The 20,385-nt window shown below is 36.7% G+C and overlaps 1 protein-coding gene across 3 annotated transcripts in view; it reads left to right on the top strand.

Annotated features, from left to right (window-relative positions):
* SLC9B1 (solute carrier family 9 member B1) overlaps window positions 1–18,518 on the top strand; it is a 67,545-nt gene extending 49,027 nt beyond the window's left edge. For 2 of the 3 annotated variants that reach the window (XM_031943357.1, XM_031943356.1), the window contains exons 10-12: window positions 9,442–9,550; window positions 10,154–10,290; window positions 18,102–18,517. In XM_031943357.1, coding sequence (XP_031799217.1) covers window positions 9,442–9,550; window positions 10,154–10,290; window positions 18,102–18,302 — 447 coding nt within the window. In that variant the 3' untranslated portion in view covers window positions 18,303–18,517. Of the gene's footprint in view, window positions 1–9,441; window positions 9,551–10,153; window positions 10,291–18,101 lie in introns of all 3 variants that reach the window. The other variant, XM_031943359.1, reaches the window with a different exon arrangement.
* The last annotated feature ends 1,867 nt before the right edge of the window (window positions 18,519–20,385 follow it).

Consider the following 20,385-nt stretch of genomic DNA (forward strand, 5'->3'; position numbering starts at 1 on the left):
TTACTCTCCATTTCTCCGTCATCATAGTAAGTGGTGATTTGAGTTTTTTTCAAATCCCTCTTTTGGACCCTCTTTTAGACACCAGATAATGGTAAAGAAAAGGCATGATTGTCTACTTTTTATTCTCTGCATCCTGAGACACATTTTAATTCTTTACATTATTCCAGTCTATCTTTCCCAGAATCACTGCCTTTATATAAATCCTTATCACTCTTTCTTCTCTGCTAAATTTGACAGATGACTGCTTAAAAACATATCCTTCTTTGTGTGATGCATCTTTGTCTCTAGCCATTCATCTCTTTTTCAAAGACGATCTCTGCCCTTTTGCGGCAACCCATTCTATTTGGACCAACTACTACTTCATTGATAGGAAATCTTCCTTACGCTGAGTTTAAATTTCTTCTTTACAGCTTCCATTAGTTGTTCCTTATTCTGTTCTCTTGGGTCCAGTGGCAAAAATTGAGTATTTCCTTCAAGTCATATCCCTTCAAATTCTTGAATATTGTTACAGCTTCCTAAACCTTCACTTCTTTAGATTATATATATATCCAATTCCTTTAACCTTTCCTCATGCATCATAAATTTGAAGACTTTCATCAATCTGATTGCCTTCTTCTGGATATTCTTTAGTTATTGAAATAATGGTAGAATCCAAAACTGCCCCAGACATTAATTGGTCTCACAGAGTATTAAAAAGCCATTGGTGTCTCCCAAGCATTTAGACTATGGCCAGGAAAGAACTAAATGATGTTTTTGGACATAAATGTCAAGAGAGATCTTCAGAGTGATAAAAAATTAGTCTAAAATGGAAGTTGACATCACTGAAAAGTATAAAATCTGTGCTTGACATGTTAGAAAAATGCTCCTGTCTCCCATTGCATTTTTAGAGAGTATAAATATTGGCAAGGCTTCTCTCTTGAAGGAGAAGTCAAATTTTCTTGACACAATGAGTATTCCTACATACACATAAGCAGCTGGAAAGCATGTGGAGTTGCTGAAGTGTTGTGGGAGAACATCTCTCAATGTATAGATTGCCTGATAGGATATATCTTGATCAGAGCAGAGACATCAAGAGTCAGTGCCTCAAAGGCATTTTGACTTTGGCAGGAATCTCTCTCTTTTGAAGGGTGCTATCCCCTTCATGCCATGTATATAACATTGCTTATTTAACCCATTCCCAATGGAAATAGTTATCATAACTATAAGCCCTTCTCCCCCCACCAATGCCTCTCCGCACCTCATTTGTATAACATAATTACTATTTTTTCCTGGTCAGTTTTGCTTTTTCAACTCTGCCCCAATCTTCTTTTGAGCTACCCAATTACTGATATCAGTCTAAAACATATAATATACATTTCCTTGCACAACACATAAATGATTTGTCCATCTTAAATTTCTTGAAATTAATCTTTGATAGTGGCCTCCAATATGTTAAATTTTCTTTTAAGGTTGGGTTTGGCTGTTGAGACAAAGTCCTAAAAATCTGCAAATTCATTGGATGTTCTTTTTTTCATTCAATCTTACGGATAATTTTGCTGAATATGACATTTTTAGCCAGAGGCCTAGTTCTTTTGATTGCCAATATGTGTTATTTCAGGACCTGAAGTCTTTTATTGTGGCTACTGATAAGTCCTGTATAATTTTAATTGTAGCTCCAGCATATTTGAATTGTTTTTTTTTTTTTTTTTTTTTTCTTGTTTCTTGAAAATTTTTCTCTTTGATCCGAGGGGTTTTGAAATTTGGCAATAATATTCCTATGTGCTTAAATCTCAATCCTGGTGTGGAGTGGAGGGCCCCCCTGGTTGGTGTTGTAGGTGTTGTAGGTTTCCACACTCAGTCTCCAAGTTAAGAGGTAAAGATTTATTATAATTGTGATGCCAATCGAAGTGGACAAAAGTTCCAAGAGAATCTAGCAAAGAGCCAAAAGTAAGGAGATATTATGCTGCTTGATAGTGGGTTAGTTTCTGTGGGAATTTATCAAAGAATCAGAATCAAGAAGATAATTTTATAGGAAAGAGAAATTAAAATTAGGTTGATGTGCTAATATGATGGCTTAGAGTTATAACTGAGGAATAATAAGAGTGGGGTAGTTCCTATCACTGAGTTCTATGGTTTATTGACCAACAGAATCAGTATTAATTTACTGCTATTGACCAGCATTCTTTGTGGCACTCCCAAGGCTGGCTAGCCTTAGGGTTTTTCAAGAATTGCTACTTTCTCATATCTCTTTACTCCCTCCTCTTTCACGTATCTTCTGGAGCTGCTTCAGTAGAGCTGGCTGCCAAGCTGAGTCCAATTGAGGAGAGGAGACTTGATGATGATGGCAGCAGCATACAGGGGCTGTTGAGTTTTAGGATAGATAGCCAGTGGTATTCAGGTTGGAAAGTTAATGATGCTGTTTGAGTAGTCTAGATTAGTGGCTATAAGAGAGTTGTTAAGAATCCCCTTAAAATCAGCCACAGGTTTTAGGAATGAAAGAATTCACTCATTCCCAAATATTAGTTGCAAAATGAAAGTTTATTGTTGGATAGAAATCAGTTTACCAAGAGACTGACTTTATAGTGGCAGATCTATTGGAAAATGAAGTTTTGCACTGAGAATGCAGTTCTCGGTAGACAGAAGGTCCTGGCAGCAAAGGGAACTACCAAGGTCCATTTGCAAAAGTCCTTCGTTGGAGGAAGCCATGATATTGGGTGTCTTGGTGGGGCTGGGACAGCGCAAGCAGGTCAGACCCAATGAGGAGTGGAACAGCCCAAGCAGGTCAGACCCAGTGGGGGTTAGTGGGTGGAGTCCCAAGTTGGCTTATCTACAAGCTGGGTTTCAGTGTGAGTAGAAGATCTTTAATTGAATAGGGTTGAAATTCTTTTGCTAAGGACTAGAACCAACCCCACCTAGATAACAGAATGAAACTGTTTATCTTGTTTCTCTCTGGTGGGGTCCCTCACTGAGGCAGAGTTGAAGGAGATTTTTTTCCTTCAAGAATTTTTAGAGTTTTGGGGTCCCTTCTTCATTAATGGTCTGAAGTCTGGAAGATACAAAGCTCACTGTAGTGAGGGAGAAAGCAGTTATCCTGGATAAGGTGGAGGATAACTCAAAAAAAAAAAAAAAAAAAAAAAGCTGAAATGAGGCAGACCTATCTAATTGTTTGACCAGTGGTTTGGTTGTGAAAAATCCCCTTTCTTTCCATTTAGCTCCATGAGCATGCAAAACATGCAAGGCATATTTGGAGTCAGTATAGTTGTTCACTCTCATTCCTTTTCCCAATTCTAAAGCTCTGGGGAGGGCAAAGAGTTCAACCCTCTGGGCAGAGGTCCCAGTGGGGAGTGGCTTAGCTTCCAAGGTGCTACTGAGGCTCACCACAGAGTAAACTGATTTCTTTTCCCTGTTTAAATTAGTCAGTGCTAACACTGGGGCAAAAGTCAGTTCAGTTTCTTTGAGGCAGATTCAGAGAGTGACAAGATTGGCTCAAATACTTAACAGACTGACAGTCAATGTGGGCCTTAGACAAAGAAACACGATAGCTTCAGGAACTTAGATAGTTATTCCTGGTATACAAAAGAAAGCATCTTTAAGATCTAAAGTTCAGGGAGACTGACCAGGAACTAAAAGCTCGTACTTAAGAAATTTTTCAATCAGGGGTTGCAATCCCTCTCTGATCTCTGACTTCACTGGGTCACAGTGTGGCACCTGTGCCACTGTGGCACCTGTGAGGGAACATGCTGGGATTTTTAGGGTGCACTAAAGTTGGGGTGACATGAGTAACCTACCCAGGGATTTCTGGGTCCAAAGCAGAGAAATCTACTTCCTCCTAGATTTCAGATAGAATATTAAGGGCTATGAGAGAAGCACAAAAAAATGTTCCCAGAGGTGTGAAAAGAGAGAGTTGGGTCCCCAATTTTGCAATTAAATCATTCCCCAACAAGGGGGCAGGACAGGAGGAAATGATAAGAAAAGAGGGTTTGAATAACAGGTCACCAATCTGACAAGGCAGAGGGAATATCTCAAAATAGTTCCTAAGTTTTCCTTCAATCTCCATCACCATAAAAGAGGAGAGGTAGTGGAGCTAGAGTACCAGAGCAGGACAGAATACCAGCTTCCCATAAAGTCAAAGAGAAATTCAAAGGATTTACCTGTCACATCCAAAGTATGTGAGTTCAGCCATCATGATGGAATAAGGGGGAGCCTGACCAAACCCTGGACATTGTGGCTTTTGGTCCTGAGGAGACCAGAGAACGGGGCATTGAGTAGAGGTGGTTCAACCCTATTGCAGACAGTCTCTCTTCCTATGCCTCTCCTGATTGCACTTAGGGCCTGGGTCTGGACGTTTCCTCTGTGGACAATTGTGAGACCAATGGACCTGGCTGTGGCATCTGAAGCACAAACCCACATGGTTCTCAGATATAGCAGCAGCTATAGTTTGAGTCTGCTCTCTGATCCCTTTGGCTCTGCAATTTCCCTCCTCTGCCACAGTTCATTCCCTATTTTTGAAAACTCCAAAAGCTGTTTCCAACAGCTGTGTCTTGGGGAGTTTTGAGGACCCGTGGCAAACTTCTGCAGCTTCCTCTGAAAATCTGGGGCAGACTGACTAATGAAATGCATGCTAAGGACAGTGATCCCCTCCAGAGAAGTGAGGTCCAGGTCTTTCTTTAGAACCTCTAAAAGGCACCCCTGCAAGAGAGCAGGATTTTCCTCAGATCCTTGGAGAGCTTCCTTAAATTTTTCATAATTAACCTGCTTTGTAATTAGATTCTTCATACCTTCAATGAGGCAGATTAGAAAATGATCCATTCTCACTGTTTCCTTCCTGATAATCCCACCCAGGGTTTGTGATTGGAATAGCAATAATCCCTGAGAGGGGGGAGAGAGGGACTCAGCCATATCATCTCCAAACTTCTGGGCTAGATCCCAGATTTTCTTTTTCTCCTCTATGGTGAAGCAAGAGAAGATAATGATGTTAATATCTCCCCAGGTAAGGTCAAATTGGAGGGAGATGACTTTAAATCCCTCAATATGTCTAGTGGGGTCCTCAGAGTAAGGGCCAAATTTTTCCTTAATCTGGGAAAGGTCTGACATTGAAAGGACACATGTTTCCTGATTATTTCACCCCAAGAGCCTGCTAATAACTATCAAAAAAAAAAAAAAAAAAAACTATTTCTCTGAGTGGCCAGAGTTTAGAAGGAGTGGCTAAATCAGGATCTTGAGGGAGAGAAAAAAGGATTCTGATCCCAGTGTGAGAGAGTCTGAGGAGCAGGGTCTGGAGGTTTCAGAAACCAGTTTAAGAGGTGAGGGTTCAGGAGAAGGGTACTGGGTTGAAGAAATATTGCTGGAACATAAGGTCCACATGTTGATAAGGAGGGGTTCCCAGAAGGAATTCTTGGACTTCTGCTCTCAATTGCCCTCCAGTAGATTTAGGGATAGAAATGAACTGTCCCTAAACAGCATTTCTAGTCCTATAGTGCCTCACCTCCTCTGCCATCCACGGAGGGTGAAAAGGTGCAAAGATTCCTTAGTCCAGAAGGAACTTAGCTGAGAAATGACAAGAGATTCCAAGTCCAGGTGTATTCCTGACAAGGAAAATTTATAGAGCAAGGAACTCAGACAACCCAGACAGGCTTTCCTAGTTACTTGGGGTGCTCCCAGCTATAGGATGAAAAGGGGCTTACTTTAAGGAGAACATAAAAGTTGGGGGGTGGGGCCCACTATGTTAGGTACCAAAAATATTGAGGGGGAAGACACCCCAACAAGATCAGGGTCCCTCTGGTCAATGTTGTGGGTTTGACAAAAGAATTTGCATAATCACTAAGTCTGCAAATTAAGTGGCAAAGATTTATTATAATTGTGATGCCATTTGAAATGGACTAAAGTTCAAGGGAATCTAGCAAAGAGCCAAAAGTAAAAAGATACACTGTTTGACAGTGGACTAATTTCCAAGGGAATTTAGCAGAGTCAGAATCAAGAAGATAATTTTATAGGAAAGAGAAATAAAGTTTAGGTTGATATGCTAATAGGATAACTTAGAGATGCAACTGAGGAATGGTAAAGGGTGGGGGTAGTTCCCATCCTTGAGTTCTACAGTTTACTGATCAACAGATTGCCCAACACAATTTGTGGTACTCCCATGGCCTTCTAGCCTTAGGGTTTCTCAGGACTTGCTACTTTCTGATATGACATCCCTGGTGTCTGTCTTCCATTCTTCTTAGGTTATTTCAGGAGGACCCCTGTTCTGTCTCAACTTTTCTTTGTTGAGACCAGTCTATGTTCATTCATCTTGAGGTGCAAATCTGTTCTGTTTCTGGGGGAAATCTGGAGAGCTTGAAATTTTCAGACCTATTCTGCCATTTTCTCAGAATCCTCCCCCTCTCTATTTTTTTTCCCCTTCCTTTTTTCCTTCCTTTCTATCTAAAACACATGCTAGGAAAGGGAAAGGAGAAGTACATGTTTTATGTAGCACTGGTTATGGCAGTCCCTTCTGTAGCAAAATTTTCTCTGTTAAATGCCAAGAACAGAAGTAAGCCCAGGTATGAGGAAAATATTTGGCTAGTGAAAAGTGCCAAGTCAGAGTCAAGGTAAGATCATAAACTCTGGTGGGAATTTTAAAAGAGAAAGGCAGTTTTTTGTTTGTGGCTCTCTCTCTCTCTCTCTCTCTCTCTCTCTCCCTCTCTCTCTCTCTCTTTCTCTGTTTCTGTCTTCTCTGTGTGTGTGTGTGTGTGTGTGTGTGTGTGTATGTATGTCTGTCGTCTTGGGTGAGGTGTAAGAAGTAAGAGTTGAGAGATCCCCTGACAGCAATGGGGTCCCCCAGCTGGTCCACAGGGTTTGCAAAAGAATCCACAAACCCAAATGAAAGAGGTGTGGCAAAAAGTGGGTTTATTACACTAAGAAAACAGTTTTTTTAGCGGGAAAAATCCTGTTAGGCTTATTTGCAATGGTCTGGGCATAAAACATTTAATTTTATTGGTTTTTTTGCTGTCCGGAGCTAGGGAGCAATTTGAGGGACTTGTTTTCAATCTAATAGAGAGTAGTGATCATGCCCCAGGCCAAGATCTCCAATTGAATCTTAGGAGGAGATTATTTATCTGGGAGTTTCTCCTATAAACAGGAGGGTGGGGTTTCGATTCCTAGCCTTTCTAACCCTTCCTCCCCACAAAGATCAGGGGGACAATTTACATCAATCTCTCTCTGTGTCATCAGAATTTCTGTCGTCTGGTGTGTGTGTGTGTGTGTGTGTGTGTGTGTGTGTCTGTCTCTGTCTCTCTCTCATTTTGCTCTCTTCTCTCTCTCTCTTTTTTTCCCCTAGTCCCCCCCCACTTCTCTCCCACTTCTCTCCTCACTCCAGAGATCTGTAGGAGGATATATCTAGTCAGTCCAACTGTGGGACCTCAATTACTTAGACTGTGTTTGTTATATCTCACAACAGCTTCATCTTCACCTTTGGGTTAGAGGCAGGGAAGCTCCCTAGCTTTTGAATTTTGAATTTGAAATTTGGAATTGAGGTTTCAGACTTCAACTCAGAATAGTGGATTTTCATGAACTTTAAAATGGATTTTCCCTTTAGGAAAGAGATTAATGTAGTAAATAGCTCATTTACATGCAAATGAGTAATCCTTTTAGGTTTCTCAAAATTGAGGGAAAAATTATTAGAATATCAATAGAATATCAATTGATATTAGAATATCAATTCCATAGAATGGAAGGAGGGTGCAACATACCAGCTGCAAAATTAACTATGAATTAATTATTAGGGAAATCTTTGTATCCTAGAAAGAAACCTATTTAGATCAACACATTAAAAAGAAAGATTTCGATCAATTCTGTCTGCACCTGTGTAGAACTCAGAAAGCTCCTTAGTTTTAGAGCAACTCAGTCTCTGCATACCTGGATAGTAAGTAGAAATGAGCTTGAACAGCTCAAGCATGCATCTCCACCTTGTGGCTTTCTCTGGTTTTGCATGCTGAGTTGCTACCTGTACTTTATCATGATATTAATAAATGAAAGACTGTGGAATGTGTCAGAATAAGGCTTGGCATTGGACTTAAGGCACAATCAGGAAGATTGGGGTGGGGGGGAGGCAAATAAGAAGGCAAGAGAAAATTGTGACTATTAAGATTTGTTGTTCCTGGCAAGTTTTACTGACAGAAATTATGGATATGATCATTGTACAGTTACTATCGGTGATGTTCCCTAAGGAATTGGAGGTAGAAAAGAGACACTGCAGAAATGGAGGAGGGGGACAAACATATCAATTTTCAAAAAAAAAAAAAAAAAAAAAAGGAAGGTATCAAGAAAGGAGAGTCTATGTCTGTAGACCAAATGAACTTGCTGTTAATTCTCACCAAATTAAAATGGACCAATAAAGTGATGGTTTTTACTACAAAGTAGCAGATGTTTCACTTAAAAAACAAGTCATTTTTAAGTCTGTGGATGCAGAGATCCCTATGGAGAAGAGAAAATACTGTTAATAGACATGTTTCACAAGGATGAAGTGCACCTAAAAGAATCACTACTATTTTAAAAATTCTTATTTTTGTTTCATTTTTACTTTTTTTTTTCATCTTTTTTATTTCCAAATACAAAGGCATAGGGACTAGAATAGGAACTGGATTTATAATTTTGTTGATGTTGGGGAGGTCCCAGGGAGTAACTTCTTCTACCAAAACAAATCAGCCCTTTCTGTGAATCTTCATCCAAGAGAGCTACCTTGCCAACTATAAGGGTAAGGTTCATGGCCAGGATCACCCAGCCATGTGTAAGAGGAAGGATTTGAACACAAGTTTTCTTTGCTCCAAGGTCAGCTTTTATTCTATACTATACTTTTTTTTGGGGGGGGTGGAGGGGGGAGAGGAATAGAGTATGGTCACTAGACTCATCTATCAGGGAAGTAACATACATAACATGATCAGAAGACATATTTGACTCAATCTCTCATGTGTTCCTTGTGACCTAAATGATAATACATTTAGCTGGATTCTGAATTAGTTGAATGAAAGGACTCAAGATTTTGATTAATGACCTAGTTCAACTTGGAAAGTTGTCTTTCTTAAAAAAGTACTGACAAGTGCTTAAAAGATCTGTTTTGGACATTTTCTGGCAGACATTTCTATCAGTATCTTCCCAGAATGTCCCAGAAAGCTTAATACAGTTTAAGCTTTAATGGTATGCTTCTAAGATTTACAGATATACAAAGCTGGAGGCTGAGATGGAGATATCAGGTATGCTTATCCATTCTCTGCAACCTATACTATACTTGACTCTCTTCTAAATCTAGAGCAGTACAAAAACAAGTCTATTAAATCATCAATCTGATGCAAATGGGTTAGAAAAAGTTTGCTCTCCTGAAACCAGACTTTTTCAAGGGTGAGATGTGAAATATTTATAATAAAATAAAATTGTTTAATTTGACTCAGTTCGCTAATAACTTTATCCAATTGTTTTCTTTTTATATAGGTAAAAGTGCAAAAAATAATTGCAGGCACATGGCAAATTTTTCAACCACTCCTTTTTGGTCTGGTTGGAGCAGAGGTGTCTGTTGCAAATCTTGAATCAAATACTATTGGTAAGACATTAGAGGAGAAGTTTTTAGAAATATTGGAGTTTTTTTTTACATTGTATCCCTTGTCCTTAAAAAAAAAAAAAAAAAAAAAAACTTGTCTAGCATAGCAATACATGCTGTATTCAGCACACTCATTTCTTTTTATGTGCTGTAAACAAATACTTTCTGAGGCAGCCAATCTGAATGATCTGGGAACATAAAATCAAATCAGATTTCTATCTATAGGTCATTTAAAGCTCAACTGACATGAAAAACACTTTTTTTATATATAAAAACGTGTCTGTTAACAGAAATGCTGCCTCTCCTGAAATTTGTGCTATCACCATAACTAGACAGCACTTTGTACTCCATCAACTGAATCATTTTTACCCGAGCCAGAAATGTTTTGTTTTATATTCAATCATGTTTGTATTTCCTTATTTTTTAATTTGAAAAGGACAAAATGATAATATGTGTGAAAATGTTTGAAAACAACAACAAAAAAAACAGAATGTCAAACTAAGATGTTATTGGTGTTCTTGGTAATTAATTATCCTCAAAAAGTTTTTCTTGGCTAATATGTTATTGATTTTAATTATTAACTCAAGCTTTCTCAATTTGTTCTAGGCATCTGTGTTGGTACATTGAGCTTGTCATTGTTGGCTCGAATTTTCGTCACATTCTTATTGGTGTGTTTTGCTGGTTTTTCATTTAAGGAAAAAATTTTTGTTGCCTTGGCATGGATACCCAAAGCCACTGTTCAGGTAAGGATGGGAAAGAGCAATTAATGATACAGATTACTTGTAACATATGGTGCTTGGAATTATTAAATTATGGAGATCATTTTGAGTTCTCAACTGGAGGCCTGATAGGCAGTTGTTTTAATTGCTCACACACACACACACACACACAGCACCCCAGCAGAGTGCAATAGATTCAAAATCTTTGGATGGTCAAAGAAAATTTCTTACAGATTCAATGTAGAACTTGGAAGGAAGGCTCCAGTGAATTTGCTCCAGAAATTAGTATTTGACCCTCTAGTGCTCAGCATTTTTATCAGTGATTTAGATAAAATCCTAGATTGTAAGCTTATCATATTCCCAAATGACTTTAAAATGGGATGGGGGTCCCAAGATTTAATATCCAGTGAGGATTAGTCTTCAGTTAACCCTTGAAACTGTGATTTAGTGCACTTTGGAAATAACTTTAAAAAGCCAAACTATCTAATAGTATTGATGATAAATTCTTTTTAAAAATCTCACTTTCAAGAGAAATACTGATTTTTGTGAGAGGTATTTTATAAAACACTATAAAGCAATACTTTGCTAATTAGGCTCTAAAAAGAGAGGTACTTTTTCTAACTTGAAGAATGTTTGAGTCATCTGGGTGTTGACTGTTCTAGAATCTCTAAGTCTTAAAAAATTACTATCTTTTATTTATAATCTCATACTAGTCTTCTAACTGCATAAATTATACCCACAAGTACTTATTACAACAAATGGAATTAAATTTTACTATTTCCTTCCTTCAAAACCTGTTTCCATAAACCTTGTAAATGTTACAAAATTTCTTGACATTTAAAATGAAACTACTTTTTACACCTCAGTTTTCTGTTTTTAATCAGTGCCACAGAAGGGAGATGGCCTATCCTCTCACATCATGCTGTTGTTGTTGGTCTCAAGCAGACAGGTTTTGGTGTAGTTTTTTGGGGAGGCTCTAGATCCAAAAGATTTGGATTTAAATCTGGCCTTTGATATTCTATTACCTGTATGGCCTTAGGAAAATCACCCAACCTTCCTAGACCTCATCTGTAAAAATGAAGGGATGGGAGTAGATGGTCTGATTTTAGCCTCAAGCTTATTGTTTTGTCATGTACAACTCATTGTAACCCCATTTGGAGTTTTCTAAGCAAGGATACTGGAATGGTTTGCCATTTCCTTCTCCAGCTTATTTGATAGATAAGGAAACTGAGGCAAACACAGCCCGATGAGTTGCCCACGGTCATACTTGTTGTTAAGCGTCTGAGTTGGATTCTGCTCTATCTTCAAGCTGAAAAGCCCAAAAAGGAAGGAAATTTACCAGTATAGACTGCTGGCTAATGATGATTTTGCTTGCTTTAACCTCCTAAGTCCTGTATCATACAAACTAAACTCTTGCAGGAACAAAAAGTATAAAATAAAACAGGTCCACTGTGCAGGTACATGTGATCCAATTATTAGCAAAGTTGAATCAACTCTTTATCCGCAGTATGGATGAAATAGACACAATGGACAAATGGAATCTTCAGATATATCCAAGGCTAGAACTTGCTCTTTCTATTCCAACTCCCATGAAAAAGTAGTCAGAAAGACTTCTTGCTTCACTGTGTAGTTGAGGTATTAACAAAATGGCAGTGAAGGGGTTGACATGAGAAAAAGAAGAGATACAGACAACCAATAGCTAGAAAGTTGGGATCTGAAGAATAGTTTATTCTCTATCTAAAGAAAGACTATTAAAATTTAACCACTAGAAAGAGGCAATTTTCATCAGATATATTTGGGCCCAATAAACAGAAAGTTATCAAAAACCACTCAGCTAGAACTTTTGCTTGCTATGACAGTGCTTTGGGGGCTGGTCACTAAACTAAATGAGGTTAGAATAACTGTTCTGGTCATTTGCAAGTATATATAGAAAGTATATCCTTGATTGATCCCTTAAAAAAAAAAGATAAAAACTTGAAGTAATTATACATCTGAATTAGAAGATATAACTAGAAGGGATTGTTATAGGCCAGAACTCTGAACTTGAAACAAAGGATTCTTACAAGGTACTAAGTCAGTGGAATTGATAGAGACAATAGTTATCTAATTTAGTATGGTTCAGTATGATTGATTTAATACTACAAGGAGATGTTATGGGACAGAACTTGAAACAAGGTACTAAGTGGAATTGAGGAGACAATGGTAAAATCTAGTTTAGCATTGATTTAATCCTACAACAAATAATGGTTTCCTGGTGATATAATGATTGGTATATACTCAGTGTGGAGTAAATAAGGGAGAAGCTCTCAGGGCCAGAAAAGACAAGTGCACTAGAAGCTCTCGGGGACTGAGACAGATTCATTCCATCATCCACCTTTGTGGTGACTGCAGACTAAAGCACAACCTTTGGATTCAGAAAGATTCAGAGGACAGAGAAGGAGGCAGGAGCAGAGCTCAAGCTCTTGGAACCAAGGAGAGAGACAGGCCTCTAAAAATACTAGCTGAGCCCCAAGTGAAGGAGATAGGACTTTGAAGGAGATAATAAAAAATTTGGATTTTAACACCTGGCTGGACTTGTGGTGATTACTGAATTGAAAGGAAGGCTGCTCCCAGAGCCCCCAAGAAAACCTCAACAGAGAACATTATATTTTAGAGGGAATATTACATTTTGGCATCCTAATGTGGGACTGATATGATCCTGATTTCAGTGGAAAAGACTCCCAGCTCCAGAAATTAGGATGAGTACAAAAATAGACAAAGAAACTTTGTTAAATGGCTAAAGTAGTATTTCAGCTAAAATGGGACAGATATTTAGAAAACAGCCTTCTTTTCCAATTCAAGGAAAATGTGTAGAAAGCATTGTCAGACTTATGAAAAGCTGAGGTGTGATTGTAACTTGGGAGCAGATCATTGAACTTTTAAAAATTGTACAGTACACATCTCCTTGGTTCTCTAAGGAAAAAGAATTGAATCCAGATAAGTGGAAATTAGTAGGAGAGCAACTATGTCAATTCTACAATGATAATGGACCTGACTCAATTTCCAAAGATACACTTAATACATATAATTTAATACAACTGGCTATAGGAAATTATATAAGTTATAGAATAAGGAAAAAGAAAAAAGAGCAGGAGAGGGAGGATCCAGATAAACTATGTGAAGGGTGAAGAATCAGATAATAATGGAGTTAGGTATAATTTTGAGTATGCTACTTCACAGCAGGAGTATTCCCTATCTCCTGACCTACCTCCCTCAATTAACCCTTCATGGGTGGAGGAGGAAGGAAGAGGGAGAGAGATAGTAAAATAATCAGCACCACCTATGAAGCAACCTATGACAAGATTACAAAAGGCACTGGTTAAGGCAAAAAAAAAGGACAGGATATAGCTGATTTAATAAATGCATACCCTGTGATTGAAGAGCTTTATTCTTCAGGTCAGCAATGGAGAAGATAACACTCCTTTTGATCTGGAAAAAATTAAGGATTTGAAAAAGGGTTGCACTCTTTATGGGGCTACATCATCTTATGTTAAGATGTCACTAGAGAATTTGGCTTATGAAATCTTAACCCCCAGTGACTGGAAATCCATAGCAAAGACATACTTAGAACCTGGACAAAACTTGTTGTGGCTTTCGGAATATCATGAATTATGTAGAATTCAAGCTCAATGCAATAAGCAAACTGAAGTTAACATACAAATCACCTTTGACCAATTAGCAGGTGAAGGTCAGTACGCAGACAATTCTGCACAAACTAATTACCCCATAGCAGCTTATGGAAAAATTGTTACTGCTGCAATAAAAACTTGGGGCACCCTTCTAGGGAAAGATAGAGGAGAAGCCTTCACAAAAATAGAGCAAGGTCCCAATGAACCCTTTGTGGTACGTTTGCAAACAGCTGTCACAAGAATCATTGGAGAAAATGCAGCTACAAGAATAATGATCAGACAACTGGCTAAGGAAAATGCTAATGAGGTTTGCAGAAGAATTATATGGGGACTACACAAAGATGCTGCTTTAGAGGAGATCATAAGATGCTGTGCCACAGTGGGCACAAGTATTTATTATTCCCAGACTATGATGAACATGGGAAGACAGGGTCCCTCTTGGCAAGGGACTTCTAGAGAGAATCGGTAATGTTTTCAATGTGGAAAAGTTGGACATCCTAAGAGCTCAGTGTAGATATGGAGACAGAGTGAGAGGACAGGGTGAGAGAATAAAACACAAAACCCCATGTCCAAAATGTAACCGAGGCTTCCACTGGGCCTCAGAATGTAGACTGACCCAGGGAAATGAGAGGCAGAGCCCAGCTCCAAGATATCAAACAAAAGACACTTGGGGCATGATGGCAGCCGAGGTTACACCTTTAGAAGTTCAGCAAAAAAGTAATCAGATGGTAGAAAGGATTACGTGATCAATCAGCAGAAAAGCAATCAGATTAGCAGAAAAGGATTATAATTGGAGAGAATAGATTTTTTTAACCCAACGAAGGGCATTGTCCAATATGAGCAGCTCCAATATAATGAGCAACTCCTATGTAATTGCCAAGTGATGAGGAGAAATCTAGAAAGTGTTAAATAGATAGGCTCACTGCTTGGGAGAAAGGGTTTGCTTGTATTTCTACAGATGGTGAAGGAAACAGATGAGTTGCAATGAGCACCTGGAAAGAGACAGAAAAAGAGAAAAGCCTCAAAACAAAGAAGACTTAAGAACAAAATCTGCAGAAATCAGTAGATTCCCTAACACAAGATGAAACTATTGCAGGACTTCAAAATTTGCAGGAATTATTGGATTCCTGGCACATGAAGTAATGGACAATAGATTCCTTTTGGACTATTTCTAGGACTTATGGACATGTATAATTCCTCATGTTGATTTTTTATTATTTGTCACATCACTACTAGCCTGTGTTACAATGTGCTTATGTAATTTATGTAATTATGTGTACTACCTCCCATATTGGTGGATTTATGTATACCTGGTTTAAGAGTGAGATCCTTCAGAAACCCACTAATCTGATTTGATTTCCCATTTCCTTTGATGTTTTCATCTCCCTTCCTTAGACATCAGGGAGGGCGTGATCACCTCCTTTTTGGGGTTCTTACCTCCTTGAGAAGTCAGGGAGGTCATGACTATCTATGTTCTAAAACAAAAGAAAGCGGGAGATGTTATGGACCAGAACTCTGAACTTGAAACAGGATTCTTACAAGGTATTAAGTCAGTGGATTTGATAGAGACAATAGTTATCTAATTTAGTATGGTTCAGTATGATTAATTTAATCCTACAAGAAGATGTTATGGGCCAGAACTTGAAACAAAGTACTAAGTGGAATTGAGGAGACAGTGGTAAAATCTAGTTTAGCATTGATTTAATCCTACAACAAATAATGGTTTCCTAGTGATATAATGATTGGTGTACACTCAGTATGGAACATATAAGGGAGAAGCTCTCAGGGTCAGAAAAGACAAGTGCACTAGAAGTTCTCGGAGACTGCAACAGATTCATTCCATCATCCATCTTTGTGGTGGCTGCAGGCTGAAGCACAAATCTTTGGATTCGGAAAGATTCAGAGGACAGAGAAGGAGGCAGGAGCTCAAGCTCTTGGAACCAAGGAAAGAGATAGGTCTCTAAGAAAACTAGCCGAGCCCCAAGTGAAGGAGATAGGACTTTGAAGGAGACAATAAAGGATTTGGACTTTAACACCTGGCTGCATTTGTGGTGACTACTGAACTGAAAGGAAGGCTGCTCCCAGAGACTCCAAGAAAACCTTAACAGAGAACATTACATTTTAGAGAGAATATTACATGGGATTATGGAGAAAAAGGCTTTAAAATTATTTAATTGAATAATGTTGAAAGATATTGGGTACCTTGAAAACCAAAATACTTAGTACATTTGGATGTAATTAATATTTTGGCTTTCTATTCCCCAATCAGTCTAAATAAATAGGTGTTCATTCTATTAAAATCAGAGAACAAAATGCCATTCTTCAATCTTCCTTGATAATCTGATATTTGTAGTTTATGCAGGGAAACTTCAAGCCATTCCATGTGTTTGAAAGCCCTGTGGTATAATGGGAAACAAATATTTCTTGAATTCAGAAAAACATACTTACTAGCAGCTGTGTGAATTCAGGCAAGTTATACTTCTGAGTCTCATTTTTCTTGTCTGCAAAATGGAAATAATATTTATACTATTTGTAATATAACATACTTCATATGGTTGTTACAGGGAAAGTAAGGGGTTCTTTAAGTATGAGTTGTTTTTAGGGAAAAAAGAGAATGGAGGAAATTTGGGGAAAAAACAAAAAAGCATAAGCTCCTTGGGAGCAGAGATGATTTTCTGTCTTGGTATCCCCAGTGCTAGCACATAGTAGGCACTTAATTAATTAATTAATTAATTAGTAGGCCTGTTGATTGGCTGATTGAAGATCTTGAATTTTCTTCAGTACAGTACTGATATATGTATGTATGTGTATGTGTGTGGGTATGTATGTATGTGTATATATAAATATATAATATATATATATACATACACACAAGACTGAAAAAATTGTCTCAATTTGGTAAAATATTTAAAACCTCAGAATCCATAAATACCTAACTAGGATATATATGTCAAGATTGTTGAATACAAAGGAATTTAATTCTTTTAAGAATCTTTAATGTTGTATTTTAGTTTTCTGTCTGAAATAGTTGAGACTTCTGCATTTACATACTGGTTTCTTTTGATTTTGTACTTCACTGGTGATATAAAGATTAAAATTAAAGTTTTAAACTATTTAAAAACCAATTTCAAGATTCATTAATTCATAAAACATGTATTAAGGGACTGCCATGTTGAATAGGCACTGATAATAACAAAGAAAAAAATAAAATAAAATAACTCTTGCCTTTCAGGAGCTTGTATTTTGTTAAGATTAGAGAGAGAAGGACTTGTACAATTAAATGTAAAACCCAAAGTAAATAACAAAGAATTTGTATTTGAAGCACCTCTAACTGAGGCATCAGGATAGTCTCCTGTAGGAGCTGGCATTCCAATTGAGTCATAGATTCGAAGAAGTAGATAAAGGGGTACCATCCATGCAAAGGCATGGAAACAGTTGACAGAATCTTGCCCACATAATTATTGTTATATTAGGCATCTCATGATATGCTGTTACTCTAAACCTCTACTCCCCTTTACTGCCTCTAAAACTTACCTCAAAAACTGTAATATTGTTCTTTCATTCTTCTACCAAATGCTAATAATGCTGAAAGTTTCTAAGTTTCTTTTTCTTTGAGAAGCTGCTGTTACATAATTTTCACTTAGTCTAATATCAAAGGTATCATTTGGTTGAGTTGTATAAAATCATATAAGTAATCTAATTCAACCCAGTGAGGAAACTGAAACCCTGAGAAGGAAGTTACACAAAGTAGTAAGAAGTAAAGCCAAGACTTGACTCCAGATGGTTGATCTCAAAGTCCAAGGTTCTTTTAGCTACATCATGTTTCCTGTTCTTTATGAGGTAGCTCCTAAAATGGAATGCTTATTTCTTAAAAGATTTATTGTTTTTAATTTTTTCCTTTTTGAATAATTAACCTGGTACTTTATGAACTAATACATTTATACACTGAAAATATTCTTTTGTACAATATACTTATAAATTCCCAACCATGGACAGGCTGTCTTGTTAAATGTTGGTTATTTTAATAATTATCAAAGGATTTATACTTTTTCTTAAATACAAATCACTTTTTTCCTTAAAAAAAAAAGTTAAATGCAAAATAAGAAACAAATATAATTTGTTAAACATTTTTTCTTACTACTTCAAACTTTTTCCCCCTAAACTTAGGCTGTTTTAGGACCTCTTGCTTTAGAAGCAGGAAGAAGTAAGAACCTAACTCATTTGGAAGTATACGCAAAGAACGTGATGACCATGGCGTTTCTGGCAATCTTGATCACAGCTCCAAATGGGGCTCTACTCATTGGCTTAGTGGGACCTAAAGTGCTTTCATTAGACAAGCCTGAAGAAGCAGGAGAGATTATTTCTTAATTAATTTCTTAGATGGGGGAAAGAGATGCTTTTTTCAAAAAGTGAGAAACATTTTTACCACCTGTATCTGTTAATAAAATTCTGATATTGCGGAAAGTGGAAAGTTAACTAATGGGAGTGGAATTCTAAAGCTTATACATATCTGCAAATATATAGTTTTCTCTACTGTTTTCCTCTTCAATTTTCTACATCTCCTTAGTATGGCCTTACAACATCTGTTCACTATTAAGAAATTCCCAGAAGGTGTAGTTAGCAATAATTACAGATAGAAAATAATAGCATAAAGTTATCAAACAGGCCTAAGAAAAGTGGAAACAAAATGCATTAAGCCAAAAACAAACAAAAACAACAAATACTCCTCTGCTGAATATTAGGAATGATGGAGTATCGAAGGTAACAACAACAAGAAAAAACTTCATTATTATTTATAAGTAAATCTCTTGAAAAGAAGTGAAAACCTCTGCAAGAAATACCAGCAAAACACTATAAGGAAGAAAACAGTTTCATCTTTGAACAACTGAACTTAACAGAAGGAATCTCTCATTAGAAAACTGATCTTAACAAACTTCTTTATAGATCCCTTTTCAAGAATAGAGAAAGAACAAAATTATAGTTCAGTTACTTCTACCCTTCCCTTAACAAATGATACAATGTTCAAACAAACAATGATTTTAAGGCAATTTTATTTGCAATTGTAAAGCAAAAAAATTTAAATGGAAGAAAACAGAAATTTCGTGTTTTTTTTTTTTTTTACTTGCTACAGAAAAAAACAACCTTCTTGCATTGAAAGCAAGTCATTTTTAAGACTCTTGAGAACTAAAATTGTCACAGACTCCATTGTGGTATTTACAGTATTTTTGTTTTCTTTTCCAATGCCAAAGGCTTTTTATTTTATATATTTATAGAGCGAATTGATTGAGTACATCTTGAGCTGTGCTCAAAGTAGAGAACAGTCCAAAAAGTCACAATCCATTTGTTCTTGAGCCTTTTCAATTGGACATGTAAGGGACAATGCAGAAGTTCTCTAAGGACCACTAAGAAACTCTGCATTTAAATATGCCCTCTTCCTTTCAGAGAAGTCTCTGAGTCCTAGTGTTTTATCATTTTTTCTCCCAGATCTACCCAAGCAAGGAAGATAGTGATCTTTGTAGGACAAAGCAGGACAGTTTCACACTCTTTTTGTAATAAGAGAACTAAAATGATGGGTCCATTCCTATTTTGGTAGATTGGTTTTATGAGGGTTTTATCAAAGATAGCAAAAAACTTTAGATATTAAACTGTATGAGCATTAGATTTTTTTAAATAGACAAGTTAGTATAAATATAAAGAAAACAGTGTATAAGCGATAGTTTGTATTTACTTTCTTCTCTATCTCAGACATCCAACTTTTTTATGCTCATTTTTTTTTTCTGGCCTTATAACTTAAAAAATAATTTTTGAAAATTAGGTCTGAAGTGTAACACTTTAGACAATATATAAGATTAACCATCTATTCATTCACACTATCCCTTCCAGGTAAGAAGTAGAAAATGATCTATATCTTTAAATAGCAATGCCTCTCCTTGTAGGCATTAAATAGTAAACAAATCATTTTCAGAAGGAAATATGTCACTAACTGCATCCTGAACCTTTATTGATTCTTACTCTACTCCATTAAAGAGTTCTCTATGAATATTAGATTTAATTTCTTACAAGTTCATTGTACCCAAATGTTTCTGGTTTAAAAACAATGTGAATAGGTACAATATAACTTTAAATTTATATTTCTAAAACTTTTCATAATTTTAGAAATGTAATCTTTTATTAAATTAAAATTATTTATTCATATATGTGTATCTACTATATGTGTACATATTTATAGAATATTTATTTTTATTTAAAATAAATAAGTTTTTCACCATGTAAATTTATCAAGTATCTTTTTTATGTTTTATACTTCCACTTGTAATTTTATAGCTAAACATAATGCACTTGATTCTTTACTCTTATGTCTTACACTTGCATTGACTACTTGAAAATAACAAAATGTGGAAAAGTTTTAAGTTAATGAGTTATACATTTGTACACATTGGTTTCTTGTCTG

Source organism: Sarcophilus harrisii, chromosome 6 (genome assembly GCF_902635505.1).
Source record: "Sarcophilus harrisii chromosome 6, mSarHar1.11, whole genome shotgun sequence".
NCBI lineage: Eukaryota > Metazoa > Chordata > Mammalia > Dasyuromorphia > Dasyuridae > Sarcophilus > Sarcophilus harrisii.